This window comes from Chiloscyllium plagiosum, unplaced genomic scaffold (genome assembly GCF_037043375.1).
Source record: "Chiloscyllium plagiosum isolate Xiang-an unplaced genomic scaffold, Cpla_swu_hap1 HiC_scaffold_3, whole genome shotgun sequence".
NCBI classification, from domain to species: domain Eukaryota; kingdom Metazoa; phylum Chordata; class Chondrichthyes; order Orectolobiformes; family Hemiscylliidae; genus Chiloscyllium; species Chiloscyllium plagiosum.
Window position 1 is genome coordinate 45482919 of NW_028270141.1, and position 23527 is coordinate 45506445.

At 40.3% G+C, this 23527-nt stretch overlaps 1 protein-coding gene across 4 annotated transcripts in view; it reads left to right on the top strand.

Annotated features, from left to right (window-relative positions):
* The window catches only part of cog2 (component of oligomeric golgi complex 2), a 72071-nt gene that overhangs the window by 35094 nt on the left and 13450 nt on the right, over window positions 1-23527 (top strand). For 3 of the 4 annotated variants that reach the window (XR_006309874.2, XM_043680947.2, XM_087979013.1), the window contains 4 exons: window positions 18280-18480; window positions 19138-19210; window positions 20293-20435; window positions 21511-21650. Coding sequence is in view for 3 of the 4 variants with exons in the window: in XM_043680947.2 (XP_043536882.1) it covers window positions 18280-18480; window positions 19138-19210; window positions 20293-20435; window positions 21511-21650 (557 nt within the window). In the remaining variant the exon portion in view is untranslated. The remainder of the gene's footprint in view (window positions 1-18279; window positions 18481-19137; window positions 19211-20292; window positions 20436-21510; window positions 21651-23527) is intronic. The other variant, XM_043680976.2, reaches the window with a different exon arrangement.

The following is a 23527-nucleotide window of genomic DNA, read 5'->3' on the forward strand; positions in this document are numbered from 1 at the left end:
CCCCCAGGGTGTTAATGTTTCATGTTTGTTCAAGGCTATGAACATAATTTAAAGAACGTAGGTAATCATGGAGGATAGCCAGCATGATTTTAAAAGTTTCAGGTCATGCTTTGCAATTTTCTTTTGAAATACTTTGTAGAGTAATCACCCTAATGAACAAGAGGAGTCAAGCAGCATTAGTCTTGGACTCAGCCCCTTTTTAGTATGTCAGCTCATGAAATTAATGCTCCAAAAACCCAAAGTGGAGTCAGAAAGGAATGTACTGGCTTTTGCTTGTATGTGGACTGTGTAGGGCACCTTGTGGTTTTGAGCAAGTTTAGCATGTTAACTCAATCCCAAGGCAGTCGGTGAATTATGAAACTAGACATATATATTTCTCTTGGTAATAGGTTTATTGACAGAAAGAGGTATTACATATGCCTGTTCTTTGCTCAGCACCTCATGTTTTAGCAGTTTCTCTTTATACTATGTTGGATAAATCGATTAAACCAAATTAACAGCTTTGGTACTATTAATGAAAGACAAAATGTCAAAGCTAACTTACATACTTAAATAGCCTGCAGTCAAGGAAGGCAAAACAAGTATTTCAGTGGACACCACATACTGCCTCTCTTGGTCTACCTGGCAGTCTCTCTTCAGAAATGTACATGAAGCAAATTAAACTAAATTAAACCAGATTACTCCCTTAAGGGAATACCAAAATTTTAAACTTAAGGTTGGGTGATATTGACACTAGAATGAAGACACTTAATCTCCCTTTATAAGTATTCCATGTATCTTTTTTTATATAGATATTTTTATTAGAGATTTAACATTTTTACAAGTTTACAAAAATAAACAAAACTCTCAAATACAAACAGATATACAATTAAATCAAATATATAATAGCCAAAATTTAACAAAAGAAAAAAAATACCGAAAAAGAGAAAAAAAAACAAAACTCAACTGTCTACTAATCTAACCTACAACTAACCAGAGTGTATATTTAAGTCTCTTACATGCTCGGAATGTGTTAACATCAAATGTAATAAAACCCATATTCGTGCGGGATTCCTCTCCCAAGGGGCCCCGGACCAGCCAGGTTTGTAATCTCAATTAAATAAAAGCCCTTGTTAGGATAGCCAAAATATCTGTATTTATGTAATTCAAGAAGGGCTGTCATATTTTATAAAATAATTTGGTCTTTCGGTGCACCATATTTGTAAGGAAATCAAGGGGAATACATTCCATAATTAATCTGTGCCAATTTGAAAGTCCAGGGGGGCACTTAGCCACCCAGTTCACCAAAATATTTTTCCTTGCACAGAAAGAGAGAATAGAAAATAAGTCTCTTCCCGTACATGTCCAGGGAGGGAAAGTTCGAAAAGCCCAAAAGGAGAGATACAGGGTCCACTTTAATTTCCGTTCCTAAAGTTTCTGTCAGGGTACTTGCTGCTTTAGTCCAATATCTACGGATCTTATGACAGGTCCATAGGCAATGTACAAGAGTGCCCACCTCTATTTTGCATTTGGGACACATTGGAGATGCTCCTGCCTTACATTTTGCCGATCGAACCGGTGCTATATGGACCCTATGAAGTATCTTCAGCTGGATAGCCTGGGTTCTGTTACAGATAGTAATTCTTCTAGCATTTTCCCAAATATCATTCCACGTTTCTATAGAGATTTCTAGTCCCAAATCCTGATCTCCTATTTTAAGCAGATTATCCATATCTCCCGATACTTCATCATGTAGTAAATGATAAATAGTACTGACGGAAGATACCCCCACTGGTCGTAGGACACTACATTCTCTGTGATTTATAAAGACTATCTAATAACGTAGTCTTCTGTATATAGTCTCGAATTTGGAAGTATCGAAAGAGGTCTCCATTAGGTAATCCGAATTTCTGACGCAGCTGTTCAAAAGACATCAGGACCCCATCTTTAAATAGGTCCCCTAGACATGAGATACCCCTGGATCTCCAGAGTTTAAAAGTGGCATCGGTTGGAATCCCCATGCTCCCACTATCGGTGCATAGGGGGATGTTTTATGTGAATTACCCTCATTTTGCCACATTATATTCCAAGCCTTAACTGTGTTTAGTATTATAGGGTTTTTACAGTGATCTGTAATGATTTTCCTCTTGTCTGAAAATAAAAGGTTAATAAGTGGGTATTTTACTTGAGAGGCCTCAATGTCCAACCAGATTGATTGTGGATCAGACAAGACCAAATCAGCTATGTAACTTAACAGGGAACTTAACTGATATTTCCAAAATCTTGGAAATCCAATCCTCCCCTTGCCTGTGGAAGCTGTAGCTGCTTCAGCTTAATGAGGGGCCGTCTATGAATCCAGATAAAGGAACCCAGCCAGCCATATAATTTATGTAGAGCCAGCCTCGGCAGCAACACCGGAAGCATTCTCATAGGATATAGGAGACTGGGCAGGACATTCATTTTAATTAGTGCTATTCTACCCAACCAGGAAATTGGAAGGTCTCCCCATCGCTGGAGGTCCTGCCTTATCCTTTCCAGTAAATGCACAAAATTAGCCTTATACATCTGACCAAATACTGGGGTAATAAAAATGCCTAAATATAAGAAGCCCTCCAGGAACCAACGAAAGGGAAAAAGGGATCCGTCCACTAAGTGGGGTATCATAGCAAGGCCACCCATTGGCATAGCCTCCGATTTTGAAAAATTAATTTTATCGCCTGAGAATGCGCTAAATGTATTAATAACTTGGATTAGGCGAGGTACGGACATCAGAGGATTACTGAGGAATAGAAGAACATCATCTGCATAAAGGGTAATTTTATGTTTACCTCGGGGCCGTTATATTAGGATCAGCTCGTATAGCTTCTGCTAGTGGTTCAATTATTAGCGTAAATAACAATGGCGAGAGAGGACATCCCTGATGGCAGCCCCTACCCACATTGAAGCTATCCGAACCTAATCCATTGGTAACCACAACTGCTTTGGGATCACTATACAATGTTGAGACCCATTTGGTAAACACCTGTCCAACGCCAAACCTTTCCAATGTGTAAAACAAATATGACCATTCAACCCTATCAAATGCCTTTTCCGCGTCTAATGAAACTACTACTCCTGGTATCTTTCCCTGATGACCGGCTTGAATCATATTCAAAACCCTTCTAATATTATTGGATGATCTACGGCCCTTAATAAACCCCATCTGATCCTCCTTTATAATATGTGGCAGTACCCTTTCTAGTCTCAATGCTAACGTTTTAGAAAAGATTTTTAAATCTACATTTAGCAAGGATATTGGTCTGTATGACGTACAATCTTCTGGATCCTTTCCTTTTTTTAAGGATAAGAGAGATATTTGCCTCTTTCAGCAAAGGCGGGAGACAGCCCTGACTATATGCATAGTTATACATGTCCATAAGTGGACCAGCCAATATTTCTGTAAATTCTTTATAGAATTCAGCTTGAAAACCATCTGGGCCCGGTGCCTTACCACTCTGAAGTTGCCTAATTGCATCAAGTATTTCTTGGACTGTGAGAGGAGCATTTAGGACCGATAACTGTTCTGGAGTTAGGCCCGGAAAGGTCAAATTTTTAAAAAAATGACTGCATCCTCCTAGTCCTGTCTTCACAATCCTGCGATTTATATAACTCAGAATAAAATTCTCTAAAGATCGCATTAATCATTTTATGATCATGAGTCAAAATACCCGTACTTTCCTTGATAGACGTAATAGTCTGAGGGGCCTTTTTTTTTCTTTGCAAGAAATGCTAAGTATCTACCCAGTTTGTCGCCATATTCATATAACCTTTGTTTTGCAAATAATATTTCCCTCTTAGCCGTTTGAGTAAGCGTAGTGTTTAGAGCTGTCCTAAGAGCCCTACTCCTTTGCAATTTGATAATAGTAGGTCTATCAGTGTATGCTGTTTCAGCTGCTTTTAAGTGAGCTTCAATTTTTTCTGGGTCGCTGAGTGAGTAGGAGATGATCAAATCTCGCGCGTAAGCTTTGATGGTCTCCCACATCATTGATCGGTTGCTAGCCGTACCTGAATTAATTTCTAAAAAAGTTTTAAATTCTTGAGAGAAGTACTTTACAAATTTACTATCTTTCATTAGGAAGGGGTCCATACGCCAATGCCGAGGGGATGTCCCATTGTTCCTCGCCTTAGTTTCCATATATGCAGCAGCGTGGTCGGAAATTGCTATACTACCTATTTTACAGGATGATATGGAATTTTAAAAAATCGAGGGGGCAAAAAAACATATCAATTCTGGTATGACATTTATGTGGATTGGAGTAGAAAGAAAAATCTCTGCCCTGTGGATGAAGACATCTCTATACATCTACTAATCCTAATTCTTTGTTCAGATCCACCAGTTGTCTAGATCTGGGAGATACCCCTGCAGTACTCTTGGGGGAATTCTATCTATTTCCGGATCCATAATACAATTAAAGTCTCCCCCTATAATTGTATGACGGGCACCAAAAGCCATCAATTTCGAAAAGGCTTCCGTTATAAATTTAAAGGGGTGTGCCGGGGGCGGGGTGGCAGTACAAATTTAAAATCCCATATTCCTCTCCATTTGTAAGGGCTTTAATCAAAATATATCGTCCAGATTCGTCTTTTATCTGCTTTAGGATTTTGAAAGGGAAATTCTTTCGAATAAGAATAACAACTCCCCTGCTTTTGGAGCTAAAAGAAGAAAAAAAGGCCTGATCAAATCCACCCTGTCATAATTTCAAGTGTTCTTTATCCGACAGGTGTGTCTCCTGTAGGAGAGCTATATCAACTCTTTCTTTCTTAAGATTTGATAATATTTTCTTCCTTTTGACTGGCGAATTACTCCCCTTGACATTCCAGGTGCACCATTTAACCGACTGATCAACCATAATCATCCGGGCAAATCCAAGACCCCTCGGGAGGGGAAACCCTATCCAGAACATCCTGAGCATAGAGCATATAATATTTACAAAAATAAAGGCTCTCTAATACACTCACAACAGCATAATAAAACTTTCTAAATAATAAAAAAAAAACATATTTAAGTGGAGATTTTCCCCCTTGTTCCCGGGGGTGTCACTTCCTTTCCAAAAGTCCATCATATCCTCTCCCAACCAATGCCCCACCCTTGACCCAGGCGCTCCTCAATAAAATGAGGAGAATTCAGATATAATACAAAGCTAGAGTTAACAGTGAGCACCCTACCCCCCACCCATACCAACTCCTGGATATATTTGGTAATGTTAATACCATATATAAACATATAACTATAAAATTACAACCTCAACAAATAATAATTAAATATAATAATACAAAATAACAAGGGGAAAACAACCCCGCTCCTAAAGACAGAGGTAAAATAGAATAAGGTAACCACCTCCCCCCACCAACATTAACCAAACCCCCGGCATATTATATAAATAAACACATACATGCATGCATACATACATACATAAAAACAACCCCAAGGGGAGGGAGAAAATCAAATCCGTCTCCCCACCCACCATGATATTATTAAACAGTAAGGTAAGAAAAAAGAAAAGAAAGTGGGGGGAGGGGATACAAACCAAAGCGGGGGGAAAGGCAAACCAACATCCATTATCTCTTACAATTTATCTAAGAGAGTCCAAGAATTCCTTAGCCTTTTCTGGCGATCCGAAGTTATACACAGATCCTTCATGATTAAAGCGTAGCGTCGCTGGGTAGCGTAAGGAGTACTGAATATTTAAGTCCCTTAAACGCTTCTTCGCCTCGTCGAATGCCTTCCTCTTTCGGACCAGTGCTGGGGAAAAGTCCTGAAATAACATGATCTTGGATCCTTTATAGGTCATAGCTTGGGGGTCTTTTCCAAGATTTCTAGAAGCTTCCAGGCGTATCTGCCTCTCCCTATAGCTCTGCAGTCGGAACATGACCGGGCGTGGGCGCTGGTTTGAGCCGGGCCCGCGTATTGCGACCCGGTAGGCCCATTCCACCCTTACCTGGTCGTCAATGAAATTCTCTAAGGTCCGGACTCGCTGTTCGAGAGTCTGGACCTGATCCACGGCCGATTGCGCTGTAGTTTCGGAGGTCGCGGCCTTTAACTTCGCCCCTCCAACTCGGCGCTCGATTTCCTGGATGTCTCGGTCGTGCTTCTGCAGCGCGGCCAAGAGCGAGTCCCATCGATTTCGGGATTCTTTGATAAAAGCGTCGATCTTCGCATCCAGTTTGGAGATTATTTCCACAAGGCTTGTCACTGTAGGTAAGTCCCTCTGGGCGGCTGTGGACGCCTCAGCTGCAGCTGGAGAGGGTTGGGGAGGGGTTCCTGCCTGCTGAGAGCTGCGGGCTCCCTTCTGCCTGCTGAGAGCTGCGGGCTCCCTTCCCTTTGGTCATTTTTACTAAATATTAGATTGTTTAAATGTAATACTGAGCAACTAATTAAATTAAACAGCTATTATGAATGTTTTGGTGAGTGTGGTGGGGGTGGGTGACCCACTTTACCCAAGTCTTGGGAGAAGCACTATAGACTCAGACTTGCTGGGTCGCCGCCATCTTGGATCTCCCCATGTATCTTTTAATCAACCTGTTCAGATATGTTATCCTCTGGACCATGTGGGACTTTTGGCCCAGAGGTAGGAACACTGCCACTGTACTGCAAGACTCCATAAGGGAGATATTTTCTAAATACCCTGTTCAGAAATGTTATTGCATATCTCGAGCAGGAACAACTTGAATCTGGGCCTCCTGATTCAGAGTTCAGCACCTGAGACCCCACAAGGCATTTAAATAAACAATACCTTTCACATGTGCATTTTAACAAAGTAATTAGTGCACCAATTGCATTGCAGAGACATTCTTGATTTGAAGAAGCCTTACTTGCATTGACTTTCATAAGGCCTTCAATGTTGGAAGCAATATTGGTAAAGGTAAAAACTGGGTGTGTACACCACCAAGGTTCTGTGTCGGAAGATAGAAATCTCGCTATTTTATTTCCATTGACTCAGGAGGCAAAGCACATTCACTGCCACCATTTAGTTTCACGTCGTCTTCAGCCTTTTCCAAATGCTTCTGAAAAATTGTAGAGACTCTTTCCAGATATTGTGAAATTCGATTCACTTGGAAACTTAAAACTTAATGCATACTTTCATGTTAAAACAGATGATCATACAGGATAATCCTCACAAATGGAGCCCTGTGAGATATTGATTGGATGAAACAGGGATGTTTTCAGCTGCTGATTAATTTCAGGTTTGGTGGGCAGAGGCATTCTTCTGGTGGATTCAACATCAGAAAGTATGCCATACAAGTCAATGGGTAGTTCAAACTAATCTACCTATTTTCTGCAGAAAGGCAGAGGAAGGAAAATATAATCTTTGATTAGGAAACAAATAAGTCAACTATCACCCATCCACCCATTTCATGGCATTGGATATAGTGTCTGAGATTTTAACAGTAACAGCTTATCTGTCTCATTACTTTAAATGCAGGTAATAATCCACAAAAGAAGTGACCCACAGAATGACTTCCCTTCTCATGATCCTTGCTTGGGGTAACCACTTCCCTCCCTATTCACCTTTAGGCCAGATAGTTTGATAGGTGTCATAGAGTCAGAGATGTACAGCATGGAAACAGACCCTTCGTCCAACCCATCTATGCCAACCAGATATCCCAACCCAATCTAGTCCCACCTACCAGCACCCGGTCCATGTCCCTCCAAACCCTTCCTATTCATATACCCATCCAAATGTCTTTTAAATGTTGCAATTGTACCAGCCTCCACCACTTCCTCTGAGTTAATGGTCAGTATCTGCTAATAAAGCAACTGACCAAAATTAGTAGATTATGGGTAAATGTGTGCACCGTGATTTAGGTAATGGTTTGGAGATGTTGGCGTTGGACTGGGGTGTACAAAGTTAAAAATCACACAACACCAGGTTATAATCCAACAGGTTTTAATTGGAAGCACACTAGCTTTTGAGCATCGCTCCTTCATCAAGTGATAGATGATTTAGATTGGATTACAAACTCTCAGAATATTCTTCTAGTTGAAACAAGATTACAGATTATTCCTATCCCACGGTGGAAATTGTTAGGGATAAGGAACTTGTTCTGGGTCGCTCAATAGTTTGGATCAGGTCCTATATCAATAAATACTGAGTGAAGAGATTGAATAGGAATTTATTTGGTTAATTTATGTTAGAATTAGGAAGGGAATTTTGAGTCTTTTTCAGTGGTGGGGAGAGGGTGTCCTTGAATAAGTAGATCATGCACAGATGGAAAGGGTGCAGGCTTGATTGGCAAAATAGCCATTTCTTACCCCTAGCTTTCTTAATTATGGGGGAAATTGATATCCCAGGCATAGATGGATCAGAAGAAACTAGAGTAAATCAAAGTACAAGCAGTAACATGAGCATAGAATTGGATGTTGCATCAGATTTAGTACAATATCACACTCTATATAAAGAGAGGTAGAAAGAAGCTTGTGTAGAGTATAAAGGCCAGCCAATTGGGATGAATAGCCTGTTTCTGTGCTGTAGTTCCTATGTAATACTATCAGCAATGATTATATTTGTCTAGGTTGACCAAATGGAGCAATGATAGTTCAGCCATGAAGAATTTAGAGGTGTAATCTCTGCAGCTCTCAGAAGTTTTGTTTTTCTAGGTTGCAGTAAGCCTGGAATGAGAGTAGCCATGAGAAAACCTTTAATTTCTCATTCGCAAAATTGTTAGTGCAAAGGTTACATTGATTTCCCAAACCCGATTGCTGTTGAGAAGGACGGGTTTGGGCAGTTTCTTGAACTACTACAGGCCATTTGGTGGAGGTGCTCCTTCTGTGCTGTTGGATAGGGAATTCCAGAAATTAGATGAACAAGTTATGATGTGTAACAAAATATAATGTGTATATTGTTATGTATATTTAATATATACGCATATTTCCAAGCCTGGATGGTATGTGTGTTGATGGGGATCTGCAGATGGTGTGCTCCTCCATGTCTGCTGCTGTTCTTTTTCTCTAAACAGCAGAAATTGTATGATTGAAATCACTTCTGTGTGGAAATGAATTGCTTGAAGATCCAATAAGACTAGTTGTTTGAAAGACCAAAGATGTAACAATTTAGTTAAATCCCTGGCTATGTCAGCAGGATTCTTTCACCTTACATAAGAGGAGTTGAAAGTAGGAGGCTGCAAGATTGAGTGTGCAGCCTAAAGGATCTCCTGCATGTTCACTGTTTGGGCAGCTACACTATGTGAGTGATAACTTGATTTGAAGGTTATATATAAGAACCAAGGAGGGTAAAGAACTAGAGATGTTTCAGCAGCCTGAATTAATAACAAATGCTGGAAATACACAGCAGACCTGGCAGCATCTGGGGAGAGAGGATAAAAAGTCAATGTTTCAAACCCATGATCTTGTATCAGAAGTTTAACAGGTTTTAAACAATCATCAGGAGAGGAACAGGCAGGAAAAGGGAGCAAAGGGGAAAAAAAACAAGGTCTGGTTGGGCAAAAGGTAGGAGAGGTTAAATGCCAACAGATAAGATGGCAGACAGCAAAACAAAATGATAATGGGACCAGAACGATAGAATTTCAGTTAGAAGCTACCTGGAATAAGTTGGAGCCAGAGATCAATGTTGTTCAGCTGGTCCTTAACAGAGAATCCTTGCTGACCTTTTCTGTCAAGTATCTGGCCAAATCTCCCAGAAATATTTCCACACTGTCTCCCTTCCTGGGCAACCCATTTCATGCAGTTGCCACCATCTATATAACGCAGCTAAATTGAATCTAATCAGGTGAATCAATACTAATGCTTTGTATAAATTTGTCATGTGCTCTACTGTTCTGCGTAATTCATTGTTGTCTGCAGCAAGGTCATTTCCAGTCATTCACTCAATGGTGCTGTGTCCTGTATCCTTACAGCCCTTTAGATTATCCTTTTCCTTCCCAAGTCATGTTCTTCATATTTTTCAATATTATGCCATCTTGCTAATCTACCTTGATTACTTGAATTGTTTGGACATCAGTACACCCCTTCATTTCCCGTCAGTTTGGGTCACCTACAAGTTTAAACAGCTTGTTTCTGTTCAAGCTCTAACTGTTTTATATATAGTAAACAGCAATGGTCCCCAGCTCTAATTCATATGGTGTCCTATTGGGAATTCCTTACCATGCCAATTTGGCCATGTACATAACCTACTATTGCTGCCTGGTTTAACGGTTTTGATTCTATCTCAGAAGCTTGTCTCCTATTTCGTGTCTCCTGACCTTGACCAATTATTCATATGGCACTGGGTCAATCACTTCACTGAAATCCTGCAATGTCAATAAAATCTATCATTTTCTCCAACTCCAGGAAATTGGTTTGGCAAGCACTCCCTCTCCTAAAAACCAGCTGAAACCCTCCCGTACCTGTCTCGGTGTTACATTTTCTGCCTCTGAACGCTTTACAACTGTCAGGCTCACTGGCTTGTCCCCACACCCCCTTTTTAAAAGGTGCTCTTTTGTTGGCTGCTCCCCAGCAAACTTCATTTTTTTTCTCAACTGAAGATAAGCAAATGGCGATTCACGAAGTTCACGCAGCTCAAGGTAGATATGCAACAACAAAGCAATCACATTTTTATGAAGCTTCCAGCTTGTTACAATCACAGTGAATTGAAAAGCTACAGAGCTATTTGAGTTGATGCACTAACTCCTTAACTACTGAGCCATGAGTTAACTCATTGGAAAAGCTGCTGGTCAGTTAATTCTTAATCCTTAGTCTGGGATCTGTCACCTTTGGCATTTGCCAAAATCATTTCAAACTGCTAAGATGCCTTTTGAACTTAAAATAGTCTTCAGATTTATCTTAAAACCAACCCACTGAAATGACGGTGCCTGATGTGTTGACCAAATAGTGCGGGATAGCAAACAGTAAATTTCCCCATGCATCAGAGATAAGGGCATGAGTGTAAGTAATATTTAATTGTCTTGTTGGTAGAAAGGACAGTCTATCATCTCACTACATATTGCAGTCTGATATAACTCCACAGTTGGGAGCATTGGAAACTGAAGGCAGTCACAGTGCTCTTTCCACACTTCACTGATCACCCAGGGGTGATCTAACCAATGGTCACAGACAAGAACACCATATCATATGATAAGAGAAGAACTTTTATCGTAAATGTGTTTTTTCTTCCTACAGTGTTTCGAAAAGCAAATAATTGCTCCGGCAAACAGGCATTTACTGAATTTGGTCTCAGTTACTGGGTATGACTGATGTTGACTGACTAATATTTGTACACAGGAGTTCCGCCCTTAAGAACAGCAGGAACCCAGCTTCTTAACAGTTGCAGGACAGTAACACCCTATTTGGTCACACTCATCTCCCACATTAACACCATATAGAGTCACTCTTGTTACCCACAGTGACACCCGATGGTCACCTCCCCCAGTAACATCCCATAAGACATTAAATTTGAATGCATAAGACATTAAATTTCACTTGCTCAGAAATTTGTGTAAAATTGTTTTTGTTCCACCAGTCTCTGTGCTTTAAACTCCCATCCCTCACAAAATAAAGCCTCAACTTGAAATTAACAATGAGCAAATAATTTATCATGCAGTGAGCAAATTGTTATCTCTTTCTCTTTAAAATATTTAGCTTTAAATTCACTCTAGAACACACTTTAATCCTATCAATATTTATCCATATTGTGATTAATCTTCACTCAGTACCATACTGCTTAGGTTTGCACTCCTGATTCTAAACACCACTCCACCCCCCACCCCCAATCCACTGAACATAAAGTACATGGAGAAAAATAATACCAGCACAAAAACATTCCTTAAGGCCAACTGGTCTATGCTGGTATTTAAATTCCACATGAACCTTTTCATTAAATTTTTCATCCCCTATCTGTAAGCCTTTCTTTTCTGTGTCCTGATTCACGTATTTAGCTTCTCTTCAATTGCGAGTAGATACAGATGACCAAGCATTCCTCAGTGAGCAAGTTAATGGGCTCTCCCTTTCTTATACAGCCAAATCTTTACCTGTAACTCCTCTTTTTAGTCCACATATAACAGCATATGAAGATCTCCTGTGGGGAATGCATTTGTCATACTGCATTGTCCATCTTGTAATATTCATTTATCACATACAGCTGTTTGTATTATAAGACCATTAGATGATCAGAAGTAGGCCCAATCAGCCCATCAAGACTGCACCATTATGAGATATGTTTCTCAACCCCATTCTCCTGCCTTCCACCTGTAACCCCGATCTTCCTATCATTAAGACACTGTGCTAATGTCACTTGATGGCTTGGCCTCCAGGCTTTCTATGGCAGTGTGTTCCACAGATACACCAGCTTCTGGCGAAAGAAATTCCTCCTCATCTCAATTTTAAAGGGTCATCCCTTCTCTGAACTGTGCCCTTATCTCCGCTAGTAGGAGAGACTAGGGCCCATCTTCTCCATGTCCACTCTATTCAGGCTTCCCAGTATTCTGAAATTTCAATGACAATCCCTTCCATCCTTCTAAACTCCATTGATAGTAGACTCTGTGACTGTACTCACTCCTCAATGACAAGCCCTTCATTCCCAGATTCATTCTTCTGGACCTCCTCCAATGCCAGCACATCTTTCCTTAGACTCTTCAGCAGTACATCCCTCTTTTTTTTTTTCTAGCCCCCTCAAAATGAAAGCTAACATTGTATTTGCCTTCCTAACTGACAACTGAACTTGTGTGTTAACTTCAAGAGAATCCGGAACTAGAACTCTGAAGTCCCTTTGTGTTTCAGATTTCTGAAGCCTTTACCTATTTAGAAAATACGCTATTTCTATTTTTTTTTCTGCCAAAGAATAGAAACTCTCACTTGTCCACATTGCATTCCATCTGCTATGTCTTTGCCTATTCTCCTAGCCTGTCCATGTCCTTTTGCAGCTTCCCCACTTCCTCAGCAAGACCTGAACATCCACATATCTTTGTATCATCTGGAAACTTAGCAACAATGCCTTCAGTTTTGTCGTTCAGTTTGTTGATGTATAACGTGAGTAGTTGTGGTCCCAACACTGGAACTCCACCAGTCACCAGCTAACATCCTGAAAAAAAAATCTTTGTCCCTACTTTCTTGCCTTCTGCCACTTCACCAACCTTTCCATACCAATGTCTTGTCCCTAACGCCATGGGCTGTTGCCTAAAGTAGCAACCTCCTGTCCAGCTCCTGGATGAAAGGCCTTCTGGTAATCCAAATAGATCACATCCGTTAGCTGTCCTTTGCCTAATTTGCTCATTACCTCCTCAAAGAATTCCAACAGATTTGTCAGACATGATTGCCCATTAATGAAGCCATACTGACTCAGCCCTATTTTACCATGTACTACCAAGTTTTCACAATCTCATCCTACAGTGATCACAATTCTCTAAGTTTTATGAATAAGGATAAGAGTAGTCCTCAGATGAAAGTACTACAGTGGGGGAAGGTTAATTACAATATTAGGCTGAACTGGGTTATGTAAATTGGGGGTGGCTGTTTGACTGTAAATCTATAGCTAGCATGTGGGATTCTTCTAAAGGTCAGTTGATGAGAGTTCAGGACCAGCACATTGCTATGAAGGAGAAGGATGGTGAGATTCAAGAACCTTGGATGACAAGAGAAAATTGAGTTCAGTCAAAAAGAAAAAGGCATATGTAATGTTTAGGAAGCTGAAGACAGCCTTCGAAGATAGCAGGAAAGAACGCAAGCAGGGAATTAGAATGGCTAAAAAAGACCATGGAATGTCTTTGGCAAACAGGATTAAGGAAATCCCAAACTGTTTAATACATAAGGAGCAACAGGGTAGCTAGGCAAAGTGTAGGTTCACTCAAGGGACAAAGGAGGGAAATTATGTATGGATCCAGGGAAGTGGGTTAGGTCCTTAATGTACAAAGTTTGGATGAAGATTTGTAGCTCGGGTGCTCGTTGTTGTGGTTCTGTTCGCCGAGCTGGAAGTTTTTGCAAACGTTTCGTCCCCTGTCTAGGTGACATCCTCAGTGCTTGGGAGCCTCCTGTGAAGCGCTTCTGTGGTGTTTCCTCCGGCATTTATAGTGGCCTGTCCCTGCCGCTTCCGGTTGTCAGTTTCAGCTGTCCGCTGTAGTGGCCGGTATATTGGGTCCAGGTCGATGTGTTTGTTGATGGAGTTTGTGGATGAGTGCCATGCTTCTAGGAATTCCCTGGCTGTTCTTTGTTTGGCTTGCCCTATAATGGTAGTGTTGTCCTTAATGTAAATTTGCAATAGTATTAATAAAGGAGAAGGACATGGTGGAAGGTGAGTTTCGAGAGAAGTATATTGATATGCTAGCGTATGTCAATATCTATAAAAGGGGTTGTTGGGTGTTTTGAAAATCATTTAAGCTAGACAAGTCCCTAGGTCCTGATGAGATCTAACCCAGAATGCTGAGGGAGGCAGATAAGGAAAATGCTGGTCCCTTGTACAAAATCTTTGTATATTGTTTAGTCACAGACCAGGTCTTTAAGGACTAGAATAGCGAATGTTGTTCTTTTGCTTTAAGAAAAGCAACAGGGATAATCCAGGAAATTACAGGCCAGTGAACCGTGTCAGTGGTGGGAAAATTATTTTTATAGATTTTTATGGATAGGATTTGCTCACATTTGGAAAATTATGGACTTATTAGTAATAGGCAGCATGGTTTTGTGTGGGGAAGGTAGTGTCTCACAAACTTGATTGAGTTTTTTGAGACAGATGTCTATATGGATTTTAGCAAGACCTTTGACAAGGCCCCTCATGACAGACTGATACAAAAGGTGAAATTGCAGAGGATTTGCGGTGAGCTGGTAAGATGGATACAGAACTTCCTTAGTCACAGGAGACAGAGTAGCTGTTGAAGGGTGCTTATCTGACTGGGCATTTGTGACTAGTAATGTTCCGCAGGGATCAGTGCTGGGACCTCTGCTTGTAATATATATATAAATGATTTGGAGGAGAATGTTGGTGGACTGAGTAGTAAGTTTGCAGACAGCACAAAGATTGGGGGAGCTGTGGATAGTGGTGGCACAGTGGCTCACACTGTTGCCTCTCAGTGCAAAGGACCTCTGTTCAATTCCAGCCTTAGATGACTGTCTGTCTGTGTTGCGTTTGTATGTTCTGTGTCTGCGTGGGTTTCCAATGGGTGCACCGTTTCCTGCCACAGTCCAAAGATGTACATGTTGGGTGGATGAGCAATGATAAAAATGTGGGGTGTGGAAAGGCTGCTCTTCGGAGGGTCAGTACAGACTTGATGTGCCAAATGGCCTCAATCTGCACTGTATGGATTATATGATTCTATAGTGAGGTGGATTTCCAGAAGAGACAGCAGGATACAGATAGGCTGAAAGAGCTATAGAAATGGCAGATGGAGTTTAATCTGGGCAAATGCAAGGTTTTGTTTAGGAGAACTAATGCAGGAGGGAACTATACAGTAAATGACAGAAACCTTAGTAGTATCAACATGCAGAGGGACCTAAGCTTACAGGTCCATGGTCCACTTAAAGCAGCAATACAAGTGGATAAAGTGGTCAAGAAGGCGTATGGCATGCTTTATTGTTTGGGGCAGAGTATAAAAATTGGCATGTCACGACGCAGCTGTACAGAACTTTAGTAGTCTAATTTGGAATATTGTGTACAGTTCTGGTCGCCAACAGGATATGGAGGCTTTGGAGCAGGTACAGAAATAGTTTACCAAGGCTTGGAGGGTATTAGCTATGAGGAAAGATCGGACCTCAAAGGTTGAGGGGTGACTGATAGAAGTGGCATGGATACAATATATAGTCGGAATCCTTTTCCCAGGGTAGAAATGTCAGTTACCAGGGGTTTAAGGTTAAAGGTGGTAAGTTTAAAGGAAATGTGAGAGGCAAGTTGTTTTACACAATGTGGTAGGTGCCATGGATATGCTGCCAGAGGAGGTGCTGCAAATGGGTACAGTAGTAACGTTTAAGCAGCATCTTGACAGATATATGAATGGATGGATATGGACCATGGAGAGGCAAAAGGTTTTTAGTTTAGAAAGGCGTTGAGTGTCACCATAGTCATGGGCTAAAGAGCCTGTTTCTGTGCTGTACTGTTCTTTGTTCTTAATGAACAACTCTAAAATCCTACCAATGACCAAAATCAGGTGAACTGCCTATAATTTCCCGTTGAATGGCTCCCTTCTTAAACAGGCGTCTTATATTAGCCATTTTCCGATCCTCCCTGACTACAATGGTCGTGATCTTTCAGGAATCCACAATCCCGTCAGCTATCTTTTTCAGAGACCTGAGATGTAGACCAACCAGTCTGGGTGATTTATTCGTCTTCAGACCTTTCATCTTCACCAGTACCTTCTCCTTCGTGATGGCCACTACACTCACCTCTGTCCCAATTGTATTGAATTTCTGAAATGCCACTGTCTTCCTCTGTGAAGACCATGCAAAGTATCTGTTCGATTCCTCCCCCATTTCTTTGATCCTCACTGCTGCTACTCCAGCCTCATTTTCCAGCAGTCCATTGTCCACTCTTGCCTCTTTCTTACCTTTTATAAATTGAGAAAAATTCTTGCAGTTTTTAAAGTTTTAGCAACTAGTTTGCCCTCCTTATTGCTTTTTTAGTTGTCTGCTGGTTTTTAAAGGCTTCCCAATCTTCTGGCTTCATCAAATTGTATGATTATGATCATGTTTGCAAGTGAATGATTTGAGCATCACAGAACAACCCCACTCTATTTTTTTGATGTTAGTTTCTTCTAAACTTTGTTAAACTGCCATTCTCATTATTGCAGCTGGTCAGCATGGATGGGTGGACTGAAGGGTGTGTTTCAATGCTGCACATCTCTGCCTCTATAAATAGATATTGTGGCTACAGCACCAGCTCAGAGGCTGGGTGTCCTGCAGTGAGAATGTCACCACTTCTCTCCCCAAAGCCTGCTCACCATCTGTAATGCAGGAATGTGATGCTATATTTTTCATTTGCCTGGTTGAATTCAGCTCCAACACGAAAAGCTTAACAATATCCAAGGCATAGCAGCCAACTTGATTGGCACCACCTCAAATGTTCACTCCCTCCACCTTTTAACGCACAGTGGATTCAGTGTGCACCGGTGCACCGTCTACAAGATGCATTGTAGCAATACTTCATGGCTCCATCGACAGCATCTTCCAAACCTATGACCTCTACCATCAAGAAGGTCAAAGCCAATAGATATGTGGCAACACCACTTGCTGCAAGTTATTTCCAGGTGTCTCACCATTCTGACGTGGAAATATATCACTGTACCTTCACTATTGCTGGGACCAAAATTGTGGGAGCCCCCCTACCCTGTGCGCACCCCCCCCCCCCCCCCCAACAGGACCATGACACTTTCTGTGCACCTGCACCCACATGGACTTTAGTTTAAGGAGGCACCAGCTCTGCTGCAACAAGGGATGAGCAGCAAGTACTGGCCTTATGGGAAAAGCTCTAAAGAACAAACAATTTTTAAAAGCAGTTATCCTCCATTTTAGCCTGGGATTATATCTTTTAGTAAAATCCTTCCAAGAAATTACCTGAGAGACAGCCTTAAAGAATCTATAATGTGAATATGATGTCTGTGTTCCAGCACTCAAATTATCTGAGCTGCACCAGAGTGAATCACGTCACCCTTAATAAAAAAATTGCATCTGTTTCCTGCAAGGTGCAGAGCACTTAATCTGTGCAAATGTTTTAAATAAAGTATTAAAGCTGAAAAGACTGTAGTTTTTGGTCTGAAAGGAAATCCCCCATCCATTATGTTGTGTTTGAGAAACTAGAATTGATCTCCTTAGAACAGAGGAGAAAGTGAGGACTGCAGATGCTGGAGATCAGAGCTGAAAATGTGTTGCTGGAAAAGCGCAGCAGGTCAGGCAGCATCCAGGGAACAGGAGAATCGACGTTTCGGGCATAAGCCCTTCTTATGCCCGAAACATCGATTCTCTTGTTCCCTGGATGCTGCCTGACCTGCTGCGCTTTTCCAGCAACACATTTTCAGCTCCTTAGAACAGAGAAAGCTAAAGGGAGATTTCATTCAGGAGTCTAGAATGCATGGCCTGAAAATGTAGTGGAGCAGAGGAGCAGATTCAGTATTAAATTTCAAATGTGGAGTAGACTTAACTTGAAATGATAAAATTTGGTTTGCTTTGGGCAAAAGCAGACAAAATGGGACTAATTGGATTGCTCTTTCAAAGAGCTGCCACCAGCCCAATAGGCTGAGTGGTCTTTTTGTATTATAGCATTAATCAAAATATCCCTGCAAACTGACAATACTTTTGGCACTAAAACAGTGGCTGTATCTACATTTAATCCTTTATCTTATTCCTTTCCGCAGTTGAAAATTGCATCACCAAGCAAAGACCTTGCTCAGGATGGGATCAAACTTGCAGCTGCCAACAACAATATGGTGACCTCTCCAAGTGAAAGTAATGAAGACCAAGGAAATGGGTTGGCTTCCGATGTTAAAGTTGTACCATCTCTTTCTGTTAACCAACTGGTGTACCTTGTTTCAGACTTGGATAAAATCCAGGAACAGGTTTGAGTCGATTTCTTTGTTTTTAAGCTTAGATTAATACAGGAGTATGTATTTCAATCTTGGGAACAAATCTGGAAACTGTGTTTTCAATATTGGAATTGATTGTTGTGTGTGTATCTCTTCCTTACAGGTTGTTCATTATAGCTGAAAAGTTAGAATGCTCCAGTCTGCATTATCCCCTCTCATCAAAAGTTGGCTTCCGGTCAATCTCAGTTTTCCCAGTTCATGGGGATTGTATTGATTTTGAGATACTTGCTGAATATGATACATTCACCATATCAGAGCAGTTAGGAATGAGCCCTAAACTTGACCCCACCACCTTCTCTTTGTTTTTTTTTTGCCCTTGTCGAGCTAAGGAGACTGCATCCCGTATGTAGTCAAGGATATTTATGATCTATGATCAAACCTACTCCAGTTATTTCACAGATTAAAAGTACCTGGTTTCCCTAGTGTCATAGGCCTCAATTTTGCCTCTTGGCCAACATTGCTGTGTCTGGTTTTATTGATGAATGTACACTTGCAATGACTGGCATAGTAAAATGACATTCAAATCTTTACTCTGGAATGGTTGCTGGGAAATTGTACTGCAGGATTCTATCACTTCAGCAGTTGCCAAACTGGTTGTTTCCAATAATCTTTAAATCTCCTTCTTTACAGCTTCCAGGCCTTTTGGAGATAATTAAACCAAGGCTGGAGAACATCGGGTTTGCAAATTTCTCCCTCATTTCAGGTAAGATGCGATAAAATGATTGTGATTTTTTTTTTTGAGAGAAATATTTGTGGGTTGGAGTTGTTTCATGCAATAATACATTGATGGTTTTCCAGCAAGGAAAGTTATCTGTGTGGAAATTTCTTAGTCTATCTTGGCTGGGGTTGGGTATGGGCTTGGTGGTCTTCATATGTAAGGGTCAGCCTCATCTCTTGCTGAATGTTGAGGAGTCTGTCATCCTTTTGGGAGGCTTGGTTATAAACAGCAGAAAAATTGAAATGGCAGATTGATGTCCCGCTGTATAAGATTATATATTACTCTTCTGTGTTAATTGAAGATCAAATATGCTTTTAAATATAAAATAAAATCAGTTAGCGGGCCTTTTGTGGTGCATTGGTATTGTCTATACCTCTGAGCCAGGAGGATCAGGTTCAAATCCCATCTGCTCTAGAGGTGTGTAACAGCATTCATGAACAGGTTGATGAAAAATATCTTTTTTAAAAAAGCCAGTTTTAAATTTATATATCTGGATTCATGGATATTGCAGAGCCAATGAAGCACTTAGTTGTAGAAAGCGTGGCTTCAGCATACAAACATGGTAGTCATTTTGTGCACAGCCAAATTTCTTTGAAAACATTGAGATGAATGAGCAATTTAAGAATGTCGGCTATGACAGCTCCCTGTTCCAGTTTAAATAGTGCAGTTTAATATTCAGCTGAAACAGTGAATCTGGAAGATTGGACCAGGAAAAATGGCACCTGTGACAATGCAACATGTCAGCAGTGCTGCACTAAAGTGCCATCCTAGGTGGTGTGTCAATTCTGGAGTCATCCTGAACAGAAGAGGACAATCCTATTCCCACTTTTGTATAACTAACCACTTCCTTAAACCTTTACCACTCCTCCCACTTTGAATACCAATACAAGGAAACTCAGCCTGACTGGTTAATACACAGTTTGAAAGGTATCGCATCCAGTTTCAATGCATTGTGAACCAATGATATTATTAAGTAGAGGAAAATGAGGATCAGATTAATTAGTTAACAGGTCATGGCTAATCATTGTACATTTAATATGCACTTTGTTTACTTTTTCCCCCAACAGAAGCACTTGCAGATTCTCAGACTTCAGTGGTAAGCAAGCTGCCTGCATTAAGTGATAGAATTATTGAGGAACTCAGTGAAGCCTGTTTCAATTATCTTAAAAATGCTTCTGAAGTGCCCAGGCTGTATCGAAGGACAAACAAGGTAGGTATAGTAATTATTTCATCATCACCCCTCTGTTTCTGTTACCTGCCATAGAAAAGTATACAGCAAAAACTGAATATAATTTATGCATGGAATAATTCCAGCAGAGAGACAATGAGGTGGGTGACTTGTGTGCTGTGAGATTCTTTGATTTTTCCAGCAGCTAATTATTAACACAAAATATACCAAAATACTGCCAGCTAATTCACTGCAAGAAATTGCTCTTACAGCATGGTATTTTTAGCATTTTATTGAGGTAGGATTGCAGAAGAACTAATGTGATGCTAACATAGCTTTCTAAAAAAGGAAAGTAATGGGAATAAAATGCCAGAGAATCTGATTAGTTTGAACACTATAAACATCAAGGAAGAAGGAGGCAGTATTGAAATGCATAGAGAAATGTAAAAATCATATCAAGGCAGACACATTGTCTTGTGAGTAGACAAAGGGTTTTGTGGAATTGGTTATCAGTGGTTTCTGATCGTGTTGCACAGGAGATTGGGCCACAAGCTAGGAGTACAGAATAGGAGTGAAAATGAATTTGGTTCAATCACAGAAGTTAAGAGTAGTGAGACATGGATCTGTATCAGAATGTGTGACAGTGGACAGGCTACCTATAGGTAGTATCTGGAGCTTGGGTTCTACTGTTTAGGTGTCAGCTGTTGCCCCTGAGTCAGAAGGTTTTAAATTCACATCCTCCAGAAATTTGAGCACACAATCTAACTGGCAATGCAGTAGCACTGTGCTGCATTGTTGCCGGCACTATCTTTCAGAAGGCACGATAAACTGAGTTCCCATCTGTGATCTTGGAGGGGATGTAAGGTGAAGAAGAGTAAGCAGAGTTCATCCAGTGTTCTGGTCAATATTTGCCCATCAAGTAGATCAGTAAGGAACAGATTATCTGATTATTGCCTTGCTGCTAATGGGAGCTTGCTGTGCACATTTTATCTGAACTTGCCTGACTTCCTTATTTGGTAGGACTGATGAGGGATAAAATCATGTCTCTTCTACTATGGATTTGTCACAACCAATAATGCCGATTTTTAAAAGCTTTCTTTTATTTTGTTTACTTCAGGAGGTCCCTATCAAGGCTTCCTTATATGTTGAAAATGCTTTGAAACCGCTGCACCAGCTTCAAACTGAATATAAAAGTGTTGTGAATGAAAGCAGGATAGAGGGGTGGTTGTCAGGTGCTCTCAGAATTTGCAGTGAAAGGTAATTATTTCCTGATATAAAGCAATCATGAGGAATCTCTTATGTAGTTCATAATAATTATTCTCACACATATTGTTATTTATATTGCATTTAACTGATGTTGCAAGGTGCAGTATTGAGAGAGTGTGCTGCATTTTTGCAAGTAGTCTTTTTCATGAGATGTTATGTGGTAATCCAGTATTGTGGGTAAATCACCACAAGTTACCTTTAATTTGGTTACTTGAAAAGAAATCTCACAAATAAGCAAGTACTGAAACAATAATTTAAAATATATTGCAAGTAGCAACCAAAAGAAGACCCTTCCAGTGAGCAAGTTAAGCTTCACAACTCAACTCGATTAGTGTTGCAACGTGGCCAGAATTCCACAAACAGTGTCCATCTCTGGAAGTGTCCAGGGCTCAATCCTTATGCAGTGTTATTCTTAGAAATTCTGCTATTGAATTGTTCTGGGATCCATATATTTTTCTCTTTGTAGTATGGACTAGTTTGTAGTGTGATATTATTAATTATTCAATAGATTCTTTCATTCCAAACATTGATTACGTTTTTGGAGACTTCAAGTTTGTAACTTGCCTTCTTGTCAAAAGTAGCTCTCCTGTTCCTTGTTACATTTGAAGTTAGCTATCTGTTTAAAACATAGCTTTTGCTGCAATTAACCATTTTACTTCGGAGCCTAACTTTTGCAGGCAGTTCTTAAATGCCCAGTTGCCATAGGCAGTGGCTCATCAAGCATTTGTTATCTCTCTCTCCCAGGGAATAGATTATACTGTTTCTTGGTTAATTCACATTTTGCTTTTAATTTCTTTATAACAGTTCCTCCTTGCCACTTTAATTTCAAGCAACAGTTGAATTATCACTGCTATTTTCTGTGTGGAAAAGTTTATCTTTGTTGATTCTTTCAATCCATGAACTGCTAACATAGTTCTGAAGCTGATACTGTCATACAACTTTGGTGACTTTATTGGATATTGGAAGATCCTACACCATTACTTGACAAATAACATTAAATTTTGCTGACGCTGCAGCCAATATTGTTTCCTCAAGCAATAGCACCTCAGTTATCTGTTCGTTCTTTTCATTGCTGTTTGTAAACATTTACTATGTAAAATGGCTACATTTCCTATATTGACAACTACCAATGGTTGTTGATTTCTGAGAAATATCTCAGAAATGTAATTAGATGCTGCATAAGGGTCAATGTTAATCTGTCAGCAACAATCATTATCATTTTATTTGTATCATAACTCACACAAAGCCAAATTCACCCAACATCTCTGTGCTAGCTGACATCTCTTGGTCCAGAACAACAATGCCTCAATTTTCAATTGTAATCATTTTCATAATTTAGTCTCTTTCTATTTCTGTCTAGTCTTTTGCCCTTTGAGACCTGTGTGCAAACTCTTGAATCCCTGATTTTCATCACTCCACCATACCAAGCGGTGCTTAAAGTCTGGAATTTAACTCTGGATCTCTGCTTTCCAAAATCATGATCGATCAATGTAATTTCACAGCACAGCATTTTGTGGGCACAGAGTCTGGTAGTGCAAATATCTATTCATATGCCATGTGTTGTAGAATACCACTTCCATGAGTTAAAATGTTAACTGTGTAAAATGGGATAAACAGAATTAAAGCAAGCTTAGAGTCTAATACACTTAAAAGGTTAAGGCTGTATTGTGATAGAATCTGTGATTTCAAAAATAGCATTTTTTGAGGCAGCCTATAACTGAAAAAGCCCTAATAGAAAATAAAACTGACCTTCACCAGTTTCAAGAAAACAAAAACTGAATCTGAAATTTGGAATTTGAAATTTCTGTGCTGATTGAAACTGATTAGCAAGGGAATGGGAACAGAAGCTGTGGTTCAGAGGATGGTGT